At 36.4% G+C, this 22,430-nt stretch overlaps 1 protein-coding gene across 1 annotated transcript in view; it reads left to right on the top strand.

Annotated features, from left to right (window-relative positions):
- ADAMTS18 (ADAM metallopeptidase with thrombospondin type 1 motif 18) overlaps window positions 1-22,430 on the top strand; it is a 79,684-nt gene that overhangs the window by 36,416 nt on the left and 20,838 nt on the right. The window contains exons 8-16 of the mRNA XM_009277313.2: window positions 356-461; window positions 3,802-3,939; window positions 5,400-5,553; window positions 6,594-6,689; window positions 7,662-7,810; window positions 13,249-13,421; window positions 15,453-15,583; window positions 15,719-15,842; window positions 16,988-17,232. Of these exons, the coding sequence (XP_009275588.2) occupies window positions 356-461; window positions 3,802-3,939; window positions 5,400-5,553; window positions 6,594-6,689; window positions 7,662-7,810; window positions 13,249-13,421; window positions 15,453-15,583; window positions 15,719-15,842; window positions 16,988-17,232 (1,316 nt within the window). The remainder of the gene's footprint in view (window positions 1-355; window positions 462-3,801; window positions 3,940-5,399; window positions 5,554-6,593; window positions 6,690-7,661; window positions 7,811-13,248; window positions 13,422-15,452; window positions 15,584-15,718; window positions 15,843-16,987; window positions 17,233-22,430) is intronic.

Here is a 22,430-nt window from a genome sequence, read left to right on the forward strand (position 1 = left end):
TTGAGAATATTTCTGAGCCTCTCTGATATAATTTTTTTTTTTTTTTTTGTGGCTACTTGCCCTTTTTGAAAATGGGATTTCCCTAATTTGGGAGCAGTAAAGGCATGAGGGGGGGAAAGGATAATCTTTACAAGCAAAGTGTATTTTGGGAGGTTAGGTTTTAATTATACTTCTTATACAAGAGTCCCTTTATTGTCAAATAAAAGTCTGCTGTAATTCTTTCCTGATAAACCTGATGAAGTAGACAACCATCTTCATGCACCGCAACAGACTGGCTTATTAGGACCAGTGCAGATGATACATGTATTTGGAATTCTGTAGAGGAATAAGCTATTCTACTGCTTCATTCCTTCAGGATTTGCTCCTATCAGTGGCATGTGCAGCAAATATCGTAGTTGCACCATTAATGAAGATACAGGCCTTGGACTGGCTTTTACAATTGCTCATGAATCTGGACACAAGTAAGTTTCATGAGTCTTACAAGCTCCTTCTATAAATAAATATGTAAGTGAATGGAAACATAGCACCAGCTACTGTTAATCAGTCAAATATGGATCATTTATAGAGTGCTATATAAAGATTAGAATATATAGAGCATCCAGTTAATGCATTGGCCTTATTAAAGATCATCTCTTCAACAGTCATAAAAAAAACTACTGTGGGATTTTGATCGATTTTGCTGCCATAGGCGGAGGGACCTTATTCTGACACAGGTACCTCACAACTGTTTCTAATTTGATGGGAAGCTATAGGCAATTTCAGGCTAAACAGAGTCAAGACTCTTTCTTTAGCATGAAATGGTGAATCAGCTGCCCAGGGTGCTTTCCTTTTATTTTTATTTTTTGACATTTTATATATTCCAGGTGATAACCAGAACAAACAGTAAAAGCTGACAACAATAATCTACAAGCTTCCCACACTGCTACCATGTTCGGGTAGACGAACCCATGTGTCAGTGTGGTTGCTCCAAAAAGAGAAAGGACACTGCAGCTTACAGTATGGAGAAGTGATCTCTCTGAGTCTCTTAGAGGTCCCTTTCCCAAAAGACCCAGTGTTTCATAGGATCTGGGAGCCATTCATGCCATTCAACCTGTCCTTCTTTGTTCTCTCTACCTATTTAATGCATGATTTGGCTAAAAACAACCTTTGTGGTGGTTTCTGCCTTTCTGTATCTATATCCATTGGATTTCCATTTGATTTCTATGGTAATAAGACTGTAATTTTCCTAAGAACCTGCTGTCTCTCAAACAAAATCAGTAGTAATCTTCCATGGAGCTTCAGCTATTCTCTGAATTGTTGATTAAATCTAAAGAAGATGATTAGGTTTTGCTCTCCTGTTTTTTTCCCCAAATCATTTTTAATTACTTTTTCACAACTTTTTGCATGGTTTTGATATTCAGTTTTAACATAGCTCAAGCTGGAGTCTGTCTAACCACTGGCAGTATAGAAGCATAGTTTCTCTATGTGGTACAAACCTGAAATCAAGGGTCAGATAAAATGTGGGCATCGAATCTTTACTTTGTGCAGCAACATTACTGCACAGAATATCTTTGAAAAGCAGTGGTACTGTATTCTGCTTTTTGGTCAAGGCATGAATCCTTCCAATTCTGCATGACTGAATCAGGACTATTTAGTTTTCATTGTACAAATACGCTCTACAGTATATACTATGACCTAATGTCTACATGAGTGACCCTTTCACAGGTTTCTGTACATCTGAAGGGAAACAAGGAATTAAAGAATAATCCAGCTACCAGTGAAGCCCGTGGGAATTGTGCCAACGCTTTCAGTGGGACCAAATATGTAAAATATATATTGTTTGATCCTCCTGTCACACTAATGCAATTTCACTGACTTCAGTACATTTTTAATGTCCTTCAATCAGTATTAGGAGAGAATCAGGCCTATAGCTTATTTTTCAGGAATTATCCCCTTTAGTCTCTTAAAGTCCTTCCTTCCTGTTTATTTTCTTATTTGCTTTGAGAGAAATTTTTTAATGTTGTTTTTTTTCTTTTTCACCACTGCCTTTGATTCTCATATTATTCGGCCTTTCTTTGGTACAGTTCCATACTCCTGTCTAATAAAATGCATCTTATCTCCTGGAAAAAATCTGCCCCAGATACAAAATGTCTTTATTATCATTTGTTTGTGTTCATGTTCCTAAGACTACCTAGTATGTAATGTCAGACAACAGAATCCAGTCTCTCTGATACAGAGATTCCTGGAAGAAAAGAAACCTGTGACAGCTATGAAGGTGCTGAGGTCCACTGTGAATATATTAACCTAAGGATTTCATAGTAGGAGAATATTGTATACTGTATAGATCACACTCTGTGATCCACTGAGTAGCTTCAGTTGTTATACATTTTTATGGTTTTCTTTAAGTAGTTCGTGTTTTCACCTGAAAGCTTAACAATTCCTTCGGGAGTTCGGAGCCCATTGTGTCAGTGGGTATATAAACTGTGGATTCTTTGGCTGCAATGCATGTGAACAAAGTTAGTATTTTATAAAGGATTCTAAAATACTAGCTGTTGGGACTTTTTTGTCCATTTATAGAAGGAGCCATATATTTTAGCAAGTTTGGAGCCTCAGCTGGTGGCAACACATGCAGTAATTCTGATGAGCCTGCAATGATTTATAACACTAGAGGATCGAGTCCAGTAAATTAGATATTCCCTGCACGTACACAGATTACATTCATAAAGTCGCCAATGTACTACGATGTTGAAGTAACATATTATGAAATTTCTATTCAAAACACATTGAAATTCACAGATGTCCTGTACAGTGAGTAAATATAAAACAGTGAAAGGAAAAAACCTGAAAATTATTCAGGTTATTATTACGACCATAAGCTCCACATAATTTATCATTTTTAACATGGTTTTTATTATTGCTTATTATTCTTTATATTGTCCTAACACCTCTCCTAATGAAAGCAGGGCCTCATGATGCTGCAGACTGAGCAAAGCACCCAATAAAAGGCAGTATTCCCACTAAAGAGGTTACAGTGTAGACAAAGTAAGTGACAGTGTATAATAAAGGCAAGGAAAAGAAAGTGATTTGCCTGAGATAATATAGCAAGTTAGTGGCCAAAGTTAGAAAAAGAATCATATTTTTGTATTCATACTTTGTATTCTATTCATTCAGTCCCATTTCTTTTGCTACAGATTGAATGCAGCTATGTAGTTCTTCCCTCCTATTAGGAGGACAGTTATGTTATATTCTTACAGCTGTGTAACACTGATATTTCCCTGGGTTCCGATCCCCACACCATTCATGTTAACAGGTATTATCACTAGGCAAAAAAAGGTTCAGACTGAATAAGCTGGTAGATTTATAGGCAAGTACAAGTGTGACTGAACAAAAGATCCACTACTTCCATCCATCTCACCACAAAATGTTTCTCCTTCAGGAAAGAGAAATGGTTAAACTGTAAAACTTCTGACACAGTCTGCAGCTCTGGTACTTATGGGCCCGCATCTTGTCATCAGCTCACATTGTAGAGCTCCTGTGCATCACCAGTATGGGTCTTCCTCGAAACTTGACTATCTTTTTCTCATCAGATAAGTGTATGATGACAGTAAAATCTGAATGCTATTAATTGGAGCTTGTTTCATAATAATAGCCATTTGTATGATGCATGTGTTTTCATCCCTTTGGAATGAAAGGGATGAATTCCACGTTCCCTGTGGAGTTCAAGCATAGAACTGTTACCCAGAAAGTGTTTCTTCTGCCCCAAATTGTGTCTTGCTTCTGATTAATCTAGATTTTCACTCTCATGCCTGGTTCTCTTTTCAGCTTTGGTATGATTCATGATGGAGAAGGAAATCCTTGTAGAAAAGCTGAGGGTAATATTATGTCTCCCACACTCACAGGAAACAATGGAGTGTTTTCTTGGTCTGTATGCAGCAGGCAGTATCTCAACAAATTTCTCAGGTAGGTCAGATGTAAATCTGGGCCGGTGCCAGGGAATGTATCTTTAGTAACTGGGCTTGAACTCTTGAACAGACATAAAAATTACTTAAGTGTGAAATTCACCTCTTTTAAAATGTGCTCAAACCTGTGTACTATTTGAGCCCGCACACTTGGACTTATGAAGCGTATAGGTGGTATGGCATATAAGTGTTTTTGTCCTGCCTCGTTTCAAAAGAATGAATTTCACCCTCCATGAATATCCTGCAGTAATGACTGGCATATCATTCTTTCCCAGGCATTCCTGTCAGCAGCTAGGGTTATTAGAGAATTAGTAGGAAGTGAACACAAAAGAGGGCAGACTCAGTAGGACCAAAGTCATTACAAAATGTAAATTAACATTAGTGGCCTTTCTCACTGGAGTTTCTCTCTTGATCTAGCTCATGTCACGAGTAAGGACATTTTACATTTTTCATATACTGTTTCTGGGAGGAAAAAAAGGAAAAAGAGAAAGATGCCAATTATTTCTCCAGCATGTTGGCATTACTCAGTGATGCTTTTAAAGGAACTGTTTTTCGGTCTATGTTTAACATCATCAGAATTGCAGTCCTTTCCTGTACAACTTTCCTTTTATTTTGTTTGTCAGACATAGGTAGACTATACATGATTACTAAAAAATGTGTAAGCAGTACTAAGACCCAGATCCAATACAGGCATTTTAGATATTAATTCTCTAGACCACCTAGATAGTTCTGTGGATCTGATCCTTGAATTCCAGGCTAGTATCTTAGAGTAGCGGCCAGGAAAGGTGACAGAGTTCTGGTGATTTTTTTCTGCTGCAATGATGCAACATATTCTGAGTACACAAGCAAATTGCAAACTAAAAAGTCACATAATCCCTCCAACATGCAATATGTTCCAAGAGAGTTACACTTGGAAGATAAATCCAGCATAGAGTGACCTTCTGTATACATGGGTTCCCAAGCATGTACAATGGAAAAATAGTAGACCATAGGGTACCTTTGGTCTTAAGCTAGACACAGCCAACCCAAAGCACACAAGCTGCAGCAGCCTGCTGTTTGTCAATCCACACAAAGCAAATGCTGAAATGAGACAGTGAGCCTGTTGAATCTGTTGATTCCTGATTTGGGGAATCCATTTAGGGGAAAGAAGCAGACTAGATCACCTTGCTCTTGGTTACACAGGAATAAAGGGAGGAAAAGAATTTGACGTCATTCTTTCTTGTTGTCACAACAGTCCCAAAGCCTGGAAATTCCTGCTTCCTTAAAACTTTGCAGGTCAGGCTACCAACAAGATGTGAAGATCTTTTGGCTCCTGCAAGCAGATATTCTCATTTCAGTGCATACCTCTAAAGCTAGTTAGAGGTACTGTATACCATATTATGTGTTTTTGCTGGTCTGTAGCAAATTAAAATATTTTGATATAAAGATCATAGACATGACTAATATACATTCTCATTATAGTACAGCTCAAGCTGCCTGCCTGATTGATGAACCTAAGCAAACAGGACATTATAAATACCCTGACAAACTGCCAGGGCAGATCTATGATGCTGATACCCAGTGCAAATGGCAATTTGGAATGCGAGCAAAACTGTGCAACCTCAGCTTTGTAAAGGTACCTATTGATATACTTTTGAAAAGTTAAAATTACATTAGAGAACTGCAGTACACTAAATAAGTACAAGTAACACAGTGTTCTTCAGAGGCCTGGGCTATTTCTCTACCTTATCTTGCTTGGCAATTTGCTTTGAAGGTACTGGCCTCTTTTGAGGAATATCACAGTCCCAGGAGAGTTTCAGAAGGAAATGTGTTCTTTCCAGCAGTCATAAGGAGTACAGCTGAATACATAAGACTCATGAGCCCTTGCCTACTAAGGGAAATTAGCGGGCGGTAGAGTTTTGATCAAACTTGCATGGGGTGTGGGGTAAGAAGGACTAACTAACTTATGTTTTGTTTTACTCTTATGCATTGACAGCAAAGTCTGGAAAAGATCTATAGGGTTATTTTAGAACAATAAAAATGTAACTTACACTCTTGACTTTGTGATGAAGGATTAATTTAGATTAACCTGTTATTTTAGTGACTGCTACGCTCCTTGCTGATCTCTTCAGAGAAGACATTTTATTAAATAATCTGGAGTGCTCATTCTGAAAAGAAGTATTGTCATTTCTTTTATTCCTGTTAATATTCTGAATTATTTTGATTTATTTTATACTAACCACATTTATCAGGTGCTGGCAGCTGTGTTTCTTCTACAGCTAATAAACAAAGAAGAGAGAGTGAACAGCACTGTGAAGAGACTATGTTTCCAGATATCTCCTGTGTTTTAGAAAATCTAGTCTCTTCACAGTATTATAGTCACTGTAGACTTGATGAAATTTTAGCCTTGAACTTTTTAACACAGTTTTTGTTCTATTATAGTTTCACTCTCAAAATAGTTTTAAAAAATATATAGTGAAATGGTGCATAAACAAGAAGGCAATATACAGGATATGGCTGTGCTATGAATCTTAAACCCTGGATTTTCTAAGTTCAGAAAAGGTTTTATTTATATGGCTTTTAAGGTAGCAAAGGCATGTATCATTTGTTACTCTTTCTAAACACCAGGAAATAATGGGAATTATGAGTACTATAGTGAGTACTTTTTCTTTTCAGGATATATGCAAATCTCTCTGGTGTCACAAAGTGGGTCATAGGTGCGAGACAAAGTTCATGCCAGCAGCGGAAGGAACAGCTTGTGGTATAAGTATGGTAAGTTGTTTTATAAATAGGACAATGTCATTCTGACTTGTTTTTAGACCGTATTGGGTCAAATACCAGCTCCTGTGAAAAACAGTTTTATCCAGATCCAGGTTTGCTATCATGGACTTCCGGATTGCTCTGTAAAAGACTGCATTGTGATACATAGTCGGGACTGGTCCTCACAGTGGCACCTATCTGATGGTAGGGAATGATGCCTCTCCCTTCGAGCTATGGAATAAGATATATCAGGCAAATCTAAATCAGTAAGAAAATCCATTAATTATAACAGAAGTTAGATCAAGGCTTCAAATTCCACTCTGATATAAACATTCCTTAAGCCATAATATTTGCTGTACAGACTAAGGTCATCATGCATATTACCATCAGTGATCACTACCGAAAGAGCATGGATATTTGTTTTAGTTGAACCTTCTAATTTACACTCCTCTACAGTTACACAAAATATTTTCTTTTGCTATAATGTTTCTTTCAGTAGAATATTGGTTTGATTTTCAAGTTACTGACAAATGTTCTATTTCGCTTTTTTCTCTTTGTGCAGTATTTTATAATTGAATGATAAAAGGGAGAAATTTTAGCAGAATTTTAGCAGGCTGTTTTTAAATTACATGGGAAGTTTTGAGGTTCTGACAGCACAGGACCATAAATTAACATGGATTTTGGGGGAACAGTAAGCCAAAAAGATACTCTCCAAGAGAACAGTTTTGAAAATGTGTACCTCAGAGATCTTCAACTCAGAACCTGGACAAATTTTAGGACCTTAGTTATCTATACCATTGTGTGGATCAATGTCCTACTTCAGAGTCCTTGTCCTGCTGTGAACTATCTCACCCACCCATTCAGTGGGTGACCTCATGTTTATTAGGGTTAAGCACTGGAGCTTTTAAATGTGGATTTTTTCTTTTTTGCATCTACTAGGTACCGCTAACTCTGATGGGATATTTTTTGGCATTCTTTTGGCAGTGGTGTCGAAGAGGACAGTGTGTCAAATATGGTGATCATGGACCCAAGCCTGTAAATGGCCAATGGTCTGCCTGGTCCGAGTGGTCAGAGTGTACTCGCACTTGTGGAGGTGGGGTCACATATCAAGAAAGACACTGCAATAATCCAAAGTAAGACATAGATATGAAAAGGTATTATTTTCATACTAACTATTTAAGTTTTTGGAACAAAAAAAAATAACAGTCCATTTCTGTAGGGAAATAGTACGTGTGAAAATGTTTCTAAGACCTCTCTTTCATGTCCAATATGACCAGTCAGTAGCTGAAAGACAGAAATATGTCGTGATACTAGAAAGTAGTGGCTGTCAAGACTGCTAGAGTACTAGAACATCTACAGCCCAACTTTCTTAATTTCTTTTGTGACACTATAGTTTATCAAATACCTGCAGGAGTAACGAAACGCCACACACACCTAATAATTTAAGAGCAAGAGAAAAAGGTCTTAAAAGCTATTAAGACTTCTGATGAGATCATATTATCCAGGATAATAAACCAGAAATGTTTAAAGTCAATATCAAAATGGTTGTAGACAGATGTCTTTGTATGTCTGTCATGTTCTTTGCATTCTTTTACGTTTCACAGGTCAGAATAAAGTTGCTGAACCCTAGAATTGTATGCTAACTCATGAAACATTTCTAGTATTTTCCTCTAGTGAATGTCTTATCACTGTAAATACTACTATTCCTTACAATACTATTTCAAAGTAGAGGTCTGACCAGCATCTTTCCCAAGTACTGAATTCACTTCAACTTAAAATAAAAAAGGATTTCACTGTTTTATTTCATACACAACTTCAACAGGCATAGACACATGTATTCTTCATTGCACACAATAAAAACAGCATTTAAACTGCAGTAATAAAAAACAGAGAAAATATGACACAGTTTATATGAGGCTGTAAAGAAGCCTCACACCTATTATACAGTGCTGCAGTAATAATATCCACGCTTCATATACTATGTTACAGGAAAATGTGAGTTAGTTAAAGTAGTCTTTATTACCTTCACTCAGTCAAGCCAATTTTTACGGATCTGTAGCAGAGCGTTTTCTCAACCTTTTCTGTTTTTTCTCTGTGTATTCTGATAAATAAAATTACTTCGATAGTTTCCTTTATTAATCTATTTAGCAAGAGAATGCAGGGTCTCAATTACATGTCATACATATATTTTGGTCTTCCTACTTTGGTCCTGTTTTGCCTGCTAAATTTGTATGTACGACATTGTTCTTTGCATCTGTTCATAAGCCTTCCCTTGCTCTCCCTGGGTGACAGAAGAATGTCCAGTAGTTGAGATGTTTCAGCTTGGTGCACTATTGTAACTGATGATGATTTCAAATGGTCTTCAGACAGAAGCTCTTTAACATGAAGGGTGTCTGTTACTGTAGCATTACGTTTTTCAAACTTGCAATCAGAGTGATCTGTCTGTTCTAATTAAAGTAAAACTTGATGTAACCAAGTAAGACTTGATACCAGAACTGGATCATGTTTATACTAAAATTAATTTTATTATATTAGTGATAATTCAGTTAGAGCAAAGAGAAGATACTATAAATCTCTCTCAGAGTTAGAGTGATGAAATGACAGGACTATAAATAAGCCATCCACACAGCAGTGTACTAATATCCAGGTAGCTGTATTTCCCATCACAGCGCTTTTGTATGAATGTTGAATCATTAGAAAATGATACTATCCATTTTCAGTGTTACACCACATGGAACAATTTATAACCTAGTCACTGTTCATTGTTCACCTCTGTAACTACACATAAACAAAGAATAATGATTCCTTTCTTTTTGAACTTCTGAAATATATTTCAGGTGTTTATATATTTCAGTACATATATGTATATTATTTCATATGTAATATATTTATTTCACTTTTCCTAATCCAGATTTGTGTAGGAGCTAATGTTTATTTTGTTCAAAAGCTTGATAGAAGATTTTGGGTAGCAAAATTTTGAGAATGACAAAGAATAAAATCTATTTCTGTAAGATATTACGACAAGGGGTGTGGATCTCTGAAGAACTGACTGGACTCTAAAATGAGGTTTTTAAATAAGTAGTCAATTTTTCAAAGCAACTGACTTCTTATGAACGCTAAGGGAGATTTCTAGGTTTCCAGTGATTTTAAAGGTGACACATCTTATTAAGAGCTTAAAGACAGGTGAAGAACAGAAATTCAGGCTGCTGCTTATGAAAATCTCGTTACATGTGTTTGTATGTGAAACTGTCCTCCTGCAAATAATATCCAACCAGTTCAATCCCCTTTCTCTTGACAATTTTAAGGCAGACCTTGTGACCACACCCAAACAGCTCTGGGTATGGCTTCTGAATTACCACCTGAGTTATGTATGAATTCATACTAACAAACACCTATGGAGGTCATCTGTAGAACACAGAACTATGCAGATTTGCTAAAATCATTATGTTTCTGTAAATTGTCACAGTGTAATTTCATGGGTCTGGTTTTCATACATCACAGCATTTTACAATTGAGGTACTTTTCCAAGATAGAAATAGATTATATAATTTAATAGTTTAGCTGGGAAAGAACCTGAAGAGTGCTCGAGAGATTTAAATTAATACCTAAATCATATCAGTGGGACTGCATCCTACCCACTCCACAACAGTGCATTGTTCAGTAAGAGTAGAATGGAGTTTTAGGCATGTATGCAATCAAAGGACTAAATCAGAATTGCCTGAACACATCTTTTATTCTTTTGTGTACAATATCTGTAACAGTGATTACAGACAATGCAGATGTAAACTGATGCAAAGTAATGATGCCATTTAAAATACTAATTAAAAATGAAGACCGTGAAAGACCTTGTAGACCTTTCAAATTCATGCAGAATAAAATAGTCTAGCTTTGTGATACTATCATATCATGATAGTATCACGTAATATATCGGTCATAATATGAGCAAAAATGTTTGCACTTGAATTTAAATGATTGCAAAACATGAAAAAATAGGAGTCCAGAATTCCAGAGTCTAGTTCCCTTTGTAATGCATAAAATACTTCCCTTGATCAGGTTAATTCCAGGATTTCTCACTCTCTGTGTTGCATTGCAGTGAATATCCATTTTACTTTCATTGTTCATTCTTTGGAGACTGGTTTTTTGCTGGCCTTTCTCACCAAATTGCTCCCTTTTCCAATTATCCTCAGCAAGGCCTCAGCCTAACAGCACCTATTCATGCAGGTATCTTTACCTATACATGCCAACGCTGGGGAGGTACACGGATGAAAAGTTTAGGCTACATCTGTATTAGGAGCACTGTATCACTATAGAAATACTGGAATACCTTCTGTGCAAAGTGTTCCATTGTAAGCACAGTTACTGACAGAGCTTCTGCAGGCAAACCAAAATCTACGGGTGGTATAAACGTCACCAATAAAAGCGTGATTTTGTCAGTGTAGATGATAGTCTTCTCTCAGAAATTTGGTTTTGTACATCTACATCTAGTTGCCTGTGAATTACTTAACTCTTACTGACATCTTGTTGGTAAAAAACGAAGGTGGGGAAGTTTCCATAATTCTCTGGCCAACAGTTTCAGTAATGGGAGTGTACTGTAATATTAAAATGCCGTAACAGAGCTGGGAAACAGAATGCCTCTTTCAGTGACCATCATCAAATGCAAGACTGTGGCTAGAAATCACAATCTAGCCATAAATAATTCTATTCTATTGCGTGTTTTGGTGCCATTTACTTGGAAGGAGGTTGCTTCTTTCCCTTACACTAGAGCAGATTTGTTCTCCAGGGCTGAAGGCAGTCAACAATCATACATGTACTGAAGCTGTAAAGAAAGTCTGTAGAGAATTGAGTAAGGACCCAAGGGTCTGGCTGCCTTAACTCAAAGCTCTCACCAATTGCACAAAGTCAATATAAATACTCCCTGACTTCACTGATGTTACATATCCTCCCTGCCCTTCACAGACTGAATTGCCACCAACTAGGATAGAAAATTTGACTTCGTTTTAAGACCGTCGCCATTATACCCAGTGTCAGGGTGGCTAGTAGGTGACCTCAAGAAAAGTCACTGGAAGTTGTTTTTTTTTTTCCACAACACATTTTGCTGGTGCTTTATCCCAGTTTTAAATAGAATAGCAGGTGGGTTTCCACCTCTTCCTTTGAAAGACTGTTTTGTAGCCCAGAATTCTGGAAAAGCCAGATATCATGTACATTCAAAGCTGATTCAAAATATAAAAACCAAGCCCGAGCTTGGTTAGAGGGTTAGACATACGAGGGTTAAAATTTATGATAAAGCAAACAGAAAAAGCACCTGGCTTTTCTCATCCATGTTGCACCAGGCTGTCTCCATATTACTGCAGTCAGATGCATGTCAAGAGAAGTTGCATGGGATACTTTTTATGGGGAATAGTTATAACATAGTGTTTAGGGATTTAAACAAACAAATTATACTTGTTGCAACTGTATCTTTTATACTATTATTATTGTTAGTTAATATATTATTATTATTCTGTGTCTTTTATATTATTCTGATTTTTTTCCTTAATGTGTGTGTAACATGGGCAAGCTGTCCACTGAAAGATCATAGCTTGTCTTCCAAGTATGTATGTTCCCTAATTTTTAAAAATCATTGTATAAATGTATGCAAGCGCAACATTTCTTTTCACTTGATGCAAGAAATTGTATAATAAGAAAAACAGTTCTTAGAATTTGGTGTTTTGAAGATTTGGCGCAGTACTTGCAGATGTATATCTGAGCATTGTGAAACTGCAAAAATAACATCAGTGAATTCCTACGTAGATCCATAAGGAATACAAAAGTGAGTGAATACATTTCTCAGCAGCTTGTGAGACCTCTCAGTCACTTTAGAGAGAGCAAGTCTTACATTTTACATTGTTTTACAGTTGTGTGCATAGATCAAATAGTTAAAAACTATTATTCTGATAACATAAGATACTAGCAAAGTAATAGAATATGCTCTTTTCATTCTGGCCAAAATTAAGAGAAATGCCCAGGTAAGGTTTGCTGAAGTGGATGTGACATGTTTAAAGTTCTCCATGAATTCCAACATTTTCCTAAAGCAGGACAACTGTGCACAGTCCTTGTTTCCTTTGACTGTTTAAAAGCACGTTTTTTTCAAAATGATTTACAAAACAAATGAACAACCAAATGTAATTATTCATTCTGTTTATGTTTGATCAGTGTTATGTTATCCTTTATTAACTCTTATTGTGATAGGTAATTCTTTGCACATGTTCATTCCTGGGTTACAGCAGAGTAAAAATAGCTGTATAACAAGATTGAAACCAGCCAATACAAAATAGCCCTATAAATTTAAATTAGTGAAAACATGATTCACCTCTAGATGGTTGCATCTTTGCTGAGTTTGCAGTGATCCAGTTAGATAATTCATGGCAACTGCTTTGCTTGGTTTTAGGAACCTCGAAAATTAATGGCCCATATAAGAAATACTCATCTTCTAAGACAATACACCCTCTCATTTTCTCTGTTAATACACATGTAACATGCCAATCACACAGCAAGTAGGTTTTGCAAAAGAATTTTTTTTTCTTTTTTTTAGGCCACAGTATGGCGGCAAATTCTGCCAAGGTTCCAGTCGTATTTATCAACTTTGTAATAATCAGCCATGTCCAGCAAATAGTTTGGACTTCCGTGCCCAGCAGTGTGCAGAATACAACAGCAAACCTTTCCGGGGATGGTACTACAAATGGAAGCCATATACTAAAGTGGAAGGTAATTATGCCACAGCTCTGACGGACAAAGGCAATTGCAGGAAGCCAGCTGTAAGCTGTAATTCATGCATATTCTTTGGGCAAATATCACCCTGATGCAGGCAAATAGAAATTCAGTTGGCTTATTGGAGATGTGTTTGCTTTCTAGCATAGATGAATCCAGCCTTCTATGCGATACTGCCTGTACGAACATGCAGAATTGATTTTGGTTGTGAACTTAAATCTTTGTCTTTAGCATGACTCCCTGGCTGTTGCTACCCCTCTCTTTCATTTTATATTACATATCTGTTAGTGTAAAAGCAAAACAATTTCCATGGATTTTTCAGCATGGGAAATGTGAGCTCCCACAATAACACTACCAGAATCTTCCTTCCTTTGGAATGTTCTCAGATTTCGAAACGTAACAATAAATCAACCTTTTGACTTTTCTGCTGGTATAGTCCCATGAGAATTGGAAAAACAAACAATGTACTGGCATAAATTTTTTAAAGTCATCTTTTACTAAGAGATCTTTATAAAGTTCAGGTCTCAATAACTATTTCTTGTCTTTTGTACAAGCAAAGTTTATTTTTACTTTATGCATCTTAATTTTGCAAATATTTTGAATCAGTATTCTTTTTTATCAGACACAACAAATAGTTTCTGCAGTTTGAAAGCACAGTTTGTAGCTGCAATTGCTACTACTTGAATAAAAGTGGCTGGATTATGTCACATTGTAGCTGCTTCATTTAGCACCTGTACAAATTTGCTTTTGATGGTAAGAAGTGTATAATTATATATATATATACATACACATACATGTAACTTTCATGCATAGCCTGATTATATTTTCTTCAAAAGACTTCGCAGACATTTTCATGGGTATTTAGAAACCTATGTCCTAACAGCCATTGTGAACAGAGGAAAGATGAAATATGGTTTCACAGCATGTAACAATGGATATTGTATGATAGGGAGAATAATGCAGAAATTAGGGTAGCCTACATTGGTTTTAAAGGTAGGAGCCACGTTTAGTGAAAGAAATAGGAGCTTAAAATTAGGGACAAAGGGCATAATTTTCAAAAGCAAGGCATCCCCAAGTGACTCTGAACTTGAAAATGCCTGTCCTTACTCTCTTAGCTGCTTTTCAAAATCTCCCCCAAGATCTACGTTTATAGCCCTGAAAACAGAGTCTGGTTTTCAAAATTGCTACAGATGCCTTGCCTCTGTAGAAAGTACTATTGAAAATCCAGCTGCTTATTTAAGAATAAAAGGATACTATTTTGAATCCAATTTCATATTCTTCAAAATTTTGTTACGGTGTTTTATTTGTTGCAATTACTATTTGTATTAAAATTGTGTATTTCAGCTGTTGTGACAGTATTTACAATTGCAAGACTGGTTTTGTCTATGTAGAATTAATCAGCCCTTTAAAGCATAACATACCATCCATGTAGAAGAAGAAATTTGATTGACAATGGTTGGGACTTTTTAGAGGAAAAGCGCTTTTATTAGGGGAAAATCTGGCCCCAGTCCTAGCTTTCAGGTGAACTGATCATTTGTGCCATCTTATATATTTTTCAAATTTTAACTAAAAATTAAATAAAATTATTACAGTCTCCCATTTCTCTTAATGAAAAAAGAAATTTGAAACTGTGAACCAGTGGAACGGAAATCAGGGCCACATCAGCAAAGCTAATGCAATGTGCATGTTTTCACACTGGTTTTGAATTCCTAATTCTATGTGTGGACAAACCCACATGTTCTTTTAAAATAGCATAATATAAGCTACTGTATTTGGCTATATTTCTGCCCATCTTGGGGTCCTAATATGTCACCTCACACAATTAATCCTTGTAGCTTGTCATCTAGGATGCAGGAAGAAACAATAGCAGGGTGCTTTTTTTTTTTTTAAAAAACTGTGCTGCAAGTCTGCTAATACATTCTTGTCTTGTTTTTTGCTTTTTGTTTTTTTTTTTTTTAAAACTGTGCTGCAGGTCTGCTAATACATTCTTGTCTTGTTTTTTGCTTTTTGTTTTTTTTTTTTCCCCAGAGGAAGATAGATGTAAATTGTACTGCACAGCTGAAGACTTTGACTTCTTCTTTGCAATGTCCAGCAAAGTGAAGGATGGAACTCTGTGTTCTCCAAATAAATATGATGTTTGCATTGATGGAATATGTGAAGTAAGATAAAATTAAGTTTCTTACAATCCTAATGTCTATTTTTTTAAGTGGGCAATTGACTCCTTTATGGAAAATGCAGCTGTTTCTTCAAATTCCCTTGTGTCTGAGTCCTTCACTTGTGCCTTTTGGTTGCAGCAAGTAGGGTGTGATCGTGGACTTGGTTCCAAAGCCGTATTGGATGCTTGTGGAGTTTGTAAAGGAGATAATTCAACGTGCAAGTTCTTTAAAGGCCAATACTTGATCCAGCACAAAGCTAATGGTAAGGAAAGCTGTTCCACATGATCATCAACTCATTGCTCTGCTGTATCCCCATGTAATATATATGACTCCTTGCTCATTAGGGCAGTGGCTAAGAGTCCAGATGTGAACTGAAAATCACAGGGAGAGTGAGAGGAGAGTTCACATTTCTCCTGTTTCTTGGTAACAAGAAAGCTATGAGCATAAGTCTTGGTTAGTTAATTTGCAAGCATTCCTCTTGTTTCTTAAGCCACATTTTCCCTTTACGTGTGAATTTCCTCCTAAAAGAGATTTTAGGATTCAGGCAAGTGAAAAAATAGCTGTCAACAGCTCTGACTGGAATGGGACCGTAGAAGATATAAAAAGCGATACACAGTGTAATGCCAAACATGACAGTATTTCCATGTCCATTTTCAAATTAAGTTGACTGGAAGCTGTCCAGCTGATTCATTGGATGATCCAGTCACTGGGAGGTGGACTTTTCTTTAGTGGACTGTCACAGGCTTCTTGTGAAATAATCTCACTATGCCTCAGTTTCTCAGGCATAAAATGCAGATAATATTTCTTTACCCACAAGGGTATTTTGAGGACCCGTTTACTGTTGATCATAAGATATGTCAATACTACAGTAATATAGGCCATGAAATTGTTTAGGATATAGTAATACAGAGTATTACTATAGAATGAGTAAGATTTCTACATGCTCAGAGTGCAATTGGTTACAGCAGGGAGATCCAGTGGTATACAGGGATTTGTGAAAGCTCTCTGCATCCCAGTTCATCTCACCTCAAAAACCTTGCCCATGATGGAAGTAGTACCTTCCAACAACTGTAGAGAACTACAGGGAAAAGATGGTAAAACAATTACAGAGAAACCACCATTAGTCTGTTCTGCATTTTTGTAAGGTGAACTTGCTTTTTCTTGTCTTTAATCACAAAGAAAAATTCCAGGAATTGAAATACCGCTGAGTTACTCTGATTACAGGCTGCATAGGGGGGTTAAAAACAGAACTGGTTTCTCCTTGTGAAAATGGAGTAACTTTGGTGGATCAGAACAGCTGTCTTCAATATCTTTTAAACTGCAAAAATTTCAAATTGGCTCAAAAATTCTCAGCTATCTCTATCTGTATGACAACTGCAAAAATGTCGCTTACTTCTTTCATTTCAGACTACTATGCTGTGGTCACTATTCCAGCAGGAGCACGCAGTATACAGCTCCACGAAATGCAAATCTCCACCAGCTACCTTGCAGTGCGCAACCTCAATAAAAAGTATTATCTAACAGGAGACTGGACAATTGACTGGCCAGGAAAGTTCTCTTTTGCTGGAACAGTTTTTGATTATCAACGCTCTTTTAACCATCCAGAGAGTCTGTATGCAGCAGGACCGACTAATGAGACGCTGGTCTTTGAAGTAAGCTTTCTTCAGTTTATTCTTCCCTTGATGTCTATTACAGAATTAGTAACGACAGCTTTAGCTCTGCACTGTAGCTCTCAGCGAGATTAAAGAATAGCGTTGAGTCACGATAGTATTCAGATTTAATTGTGTAGTCATGCTAGATTGAAAGGCCTTTCACTAGTTTATCAAGGTCTGAAATTTAGTAAACTGTCACAAATTCAGTGAAAAGGAAGGTGCATAAAACACACCATATAGCATTATTTCTCAGTCGCTGCATAATGGTAATAGAGATTATAAGTGCATCCCATCAACGGTACACAATAAAATTCAGTGATGTAAAAATTAAATCTAACATTATGGCAAGGCTTAATGGTAACAATTTCAAATAATGCTTCTGAAACTGCAGGCGCATGTAGCCATTTTTACACCTACCTTGGGACACAGATGGTCAAAGCACCACACACAGGCTCCTGTGTAATTTCTGTTGATTCAGTTTTATTGGTGATAGCATCTAAAATAATGAAGTTTATACATGTTTATCTCCCAGTCAAATTTGTATCACCTATTCTGTCTGCCAGGTGTCTTGTGTTGAAATTATTAGTAGAAAGTAAATTTGGTACTTATATGGTTTGTTCCAGTGTTACAATTTTGAAATTGGCCACTAACAGTTCTGTTCTAAGAAAAATCTCTTTCTTCACTAGGTTACTTTACTAGATTTTCTTTTAAAATGCATCAGAACATCTGAGGGTCAATTTCTGGCTGAATCGCCAAAGTCTTTACTCCCTGTTAGCTACATTAGTTTGCCTGCTTTGTTAGAAAGCTCTAGCAAATCCTATGTCTGTTTTGATGAATCTTTCCCTGTGAGAAGGAAGGAGCCCTCCCCAGAAGGGATTCAATTCCTTCCCACACCTTCCAGCAATACTCTGGTCTGCTCACTATCAAATGCATAGCTTTCTCTGGCGTGCACTTGGGGAGCCTGAGAGCGAGTGCTGTACCCATTCTCTGAGGCAGCAATCTGCGGTTTTTCGCCCCATCATATAACACCGTAACTGAAAACTGCTCTCTGCACAAGTTTAGCAGGAGTGGTGAGCTGAGAACTCTGCATCCCGTCTCCCTTATGCAGCTTTGTTCCGTTAAACTAAGAAACACAGTAAGTATAGACTGTGACATGAAATATATTCTTCAAGGATGATTTAAACTTTCACAACTATTCAGTAAAGTTTTTATTTGGAATACTGAAGAGCTGTACTGCTATTCATACTGATTGAGCAATGTTCTTAAATGTATCTTTAAGAACCACTGACGTTCATGGATCACAAACACGTTAAAGTACTTTAGGATGAACACATGTTTTAGAACAGACAGTTTGACATGGGCTAAGGGTGTGTATTTTCACAAATTACTATCACAATTTGCAATGCCTTTTTAAAACATTTTTTCTCAGTTGAAGAATCTTCATTTTGGGTATGTGTGTTAATAGGGATGCTTTAGTCCACGGAAGAGTTTGGCCTGCAAGTTACAGACATGCTTCCCTGTCTGCAAATCACCTCCCAAATAGCCTTACACCAAAGAAACAAGCACACTTATAAATACTATGAAATGTTAAGCTGAACTCTCAAGAATCTTATTTGTTATAATACAAAGTAGATTGAAATCTATTATTACAGAGCTAAAGTATGAATAATAAATTGCCTGCAAGATGACTTACTTGGCTGCATATCGTGCACATACTTTGCAGAATAAAGATTAAAGAAAAAATTTTAATGCCAAATAACACTTCTATTTTCATCCTATCAAATTATTCTAAACAGTTTTATTAAGATTTAACATTTAACTGGAGGCTATTGCTCCTATGAGAGCTTACTTAAACTTCCCTTGTATTTTTATTGAAATACCTACACCACTGGCATTAGTAACTGGGGATTCTAACGACTGAAAATGTTACAGTTACGTATTCCCCAATTATATATATCTATGAGCTGTAGTTAAGATTTTTTTCCTTTCAATAATTTAAGCAACATTCAACAAGCTGAATTCTGAAAAAATGCAAAACTGTGTGTTCAGGGATCTGCATTATTTATGTTTATTGAAATACCTACACCACTGGCATTAGTAACTGGGGATTCTAACGACTGAAAATGTTACAGTTACGTATTCCCCAATTATATATATCTATGAGCTGTAGTTAAGATTTTTTTCCTTTCAATAATTTAAGCAACATTCAACAAGCTGAATTCTGAAAAAATGCAAAACTGTGTGTTCAGGGATCTGCATTATTTATGATTTACCAATAACTCTAAGCAGCAAAAATGCCAGTGAAAACTAAACAAATATGCTTTTATGAGAAAACACACATATCACTGAAGATCTGTTTGCAGCAGTAATAATGAAACAAATCCTACTTAACTATAAATACCAGAAACCGATAGAAGGCTGAAAAAAGGAACGTTTAAGCATACTACATTGTAGCTTTGTTCTTATTTTTATCTCATCTCATCTGTAATTTTCAAAGAAGCATACAAAAAAAGTCCTGCCAGCAATTTTTTATCCAATTAAGTTGATTTTCAGTAAGATAAGGCTTTCCAGGATTTGGATCTCAACTTCTCCCTGTAATGTTTAGATATTTTTTCTTCATTTTTTAATTAGGTTGTATTCAAAATAAATTTAATACTTATTTTCTAGATTTTTTTTTCCAGAAGACTTCAGTGCAAGCCCTTGTAAAAATGCACACTGCAGGTATTGAGAAATTGAATAAACTGCGTGCATAAATACAGGAAATTTTATTATTCAGGTGGGCAGAAATTATAAGGTTTTGTAGGTGCATTTATTGCCATTCCAGTATGAGCTGACAGACAGATTAACACAGCTTGTGCCTGTTTAATTTTGTAGTCATAGTTTTGCTAGACATTTGTGTGGTGACTCAAACGGGCCAGGTTTTTGACTGTGTTTCTGAATACAAATCAGCCTGCATGTATCCAGAAAGTTCAGGTTACGCACGTCCTCGGAGCAACATTCACAGGAGAGGATGGGACCAGTGCTCTCCAGGTATGGGTCCAGACAGGTCTGGCAAGTCGGTGCTCAAGGCAATCACTTCCTTTGAAATGCAGTCATTCTCCAAAATATTTTCTTGAAAGAGACATCTGAAGCATGTATTAAGAGAGAAGGAGGAAACCCAAATAAGAAAGAAATCTTAAAATTCCCTATTGTCTTGCATATCACAAGTTCAGCCTTGCAGTTCTACGAAATGTTTTGTATTTATATCTTATTGTACAGTATGTTCCTATGCATCTATTTTTCTATCAGGTTTTTCAATAGTTCAGCTGGGCATGTATCATTTAATCAGACTTTGCAGTCCTAAACACTATTCAAAAATGGATATCGGACAAGAAAAAGGCTGATAAAGCGCTTTTCTTATTTAGCCTGGAATTTCACCAAAAAATAAATCCACATATATAGATTTACATATATTATATGTATGTAATTATGGGAACGAGTCATACCAAAGAAGACAAAGGGCAGTGAATCTGTAATTTAACTAGGTTGTGGGAGAAAAAATACAAACTATGGTGGCCAAATATTTTCAGAGGAGGAGGAGAACATTGTGAGATGAACGTGGAATTAAATGTGTAGGACTAGTATTTCCTGAACACAACTACTGGAAGTGTAAATGCATGACGAGATTTTAGAATTCATCAGAACCCATTCTGGATTGTTCAAGAATTACTTTCACAGATGGAGGGAAGGCAAAAACCAGTGAACCAGTGCCCTTCAGAATTTGTGTGTCTGTATCCTTCTGAAGTTAGTATTATTGATACTTTAGTCATTGTGGGTTTGTAGAAACCAATAAAAGCTGAAATGAAAACTATTCATGGGTTCAGAAGGCAGTTCCCGAAATGGTCAGATTCATGTTAGATGAAATAACAGACAACGGTCAAAGGGGTAGAAATATGATAGTTAAATGATAATCTAGGATCAGAAATTAATACCAGGTTTTTAAAATATGGTTTCTGCAGCATAATTGTCTCATCTTAAATGGAAACATGCTGGAATTTTTTTTTTAATGTAGTTGAATATATTCAGCTCATTTATCTGTCATTTGGTCACAGGTAATCTAAGGTCAGCACTTTCAATTTAAAGACCTGGTCAGTGTTTTTCTGTTAACTGACAAATATCTAACTTGAGGAGAAACAAAGAGTAAATTCATCATTCATTTATCCAGCTTTGCAAATAAGGGCTGCCAGTGGGCACCACTAACTGCTGAAAATACTTTCCAGAAGAGGCTAGCAGAGCACAAGGGACATTGCCATCACAGGGCTCTATCAATACAGAACTCATACGAGGTTCACTGGTGACATCCATTTGTTGAAATATTCAGTCACCCTCCATGACTGACTCAAATTATGGGAAAGATTCTGAAAGGGTAAAAGAAACTGAACTGTTATGTGGACATGAAAAGTATTGCATGACCAGGGATTGATAAACTAACTTAAAAACACGAGAGTTTAATAATTTGGTTTTCCATTCTATCAATAAATGGATGAAGACTTGACTGATTTGAGAAGTCAAATATGATTTGAGAAAGCACTGTAAAGTTTTTCGGGATGAGATAGGATCAGTATCCTCACTGCAGTTTACCTCAAACTTGGTGAAATATTGAATGAAGAAATTGTGAAATCTTTATGAAAAAAGATAGTTTATTTTGACAGCAATAAGTAACAGATGGAAAGGATGCTTTGCAAAGAGGCAGACATTCACGGGAAGAGAAGGTGAATGGAGCTTCAAGGCAGGCATATGTCTAATTAAAACCAGTAAATCACTTCCTCTTTATCAATAGGGGGAAAAAAGAGAAAGGAGGCCAGGTGGAATGACTTTACTGATGATCTAGCTGCCACTGGGAGAAAGCCAAGTTGCAGTTATAAAGCATTACATTTATTATTAGCTACTAGATGATAAATTTGTAAAGATTTCCCCTAAAGAGAAAGTAAGCTAAAGAGAGCTAAGATGTGCTTATAAGATACAGATGTTGATTCAATACAACGGATAAAAGGGTTCTCCCTTAGTGAGGAGAGATTAGCTGGACAGTATCCCTGCAGGTTGTACATTTAGCATGTGAACAGTAAAAAAATGGAGACACAATAACAACAGAAGATAAATTTGAAACAGCTGAAGTAGAAATGAGATCATACAGGACCTTTCAAGGAGACTATTTTTTT

Source organism: Aptenodytes forsteri, unplaced genomic scaffold (genome assembly GCF_000699145.1).
Source record: "Aptenodytes forsteri isolate BGI_AS27 unplaced genomic scaffold, ASM69914v1 Scaffold50, whole genome shotgun sequence".
NCBI lineage: Eukaryota > Metazoa > Chordata > Aves > Sphenisciformes > Spheniscidae > Aptenodytes > Aptenodytes forsteri.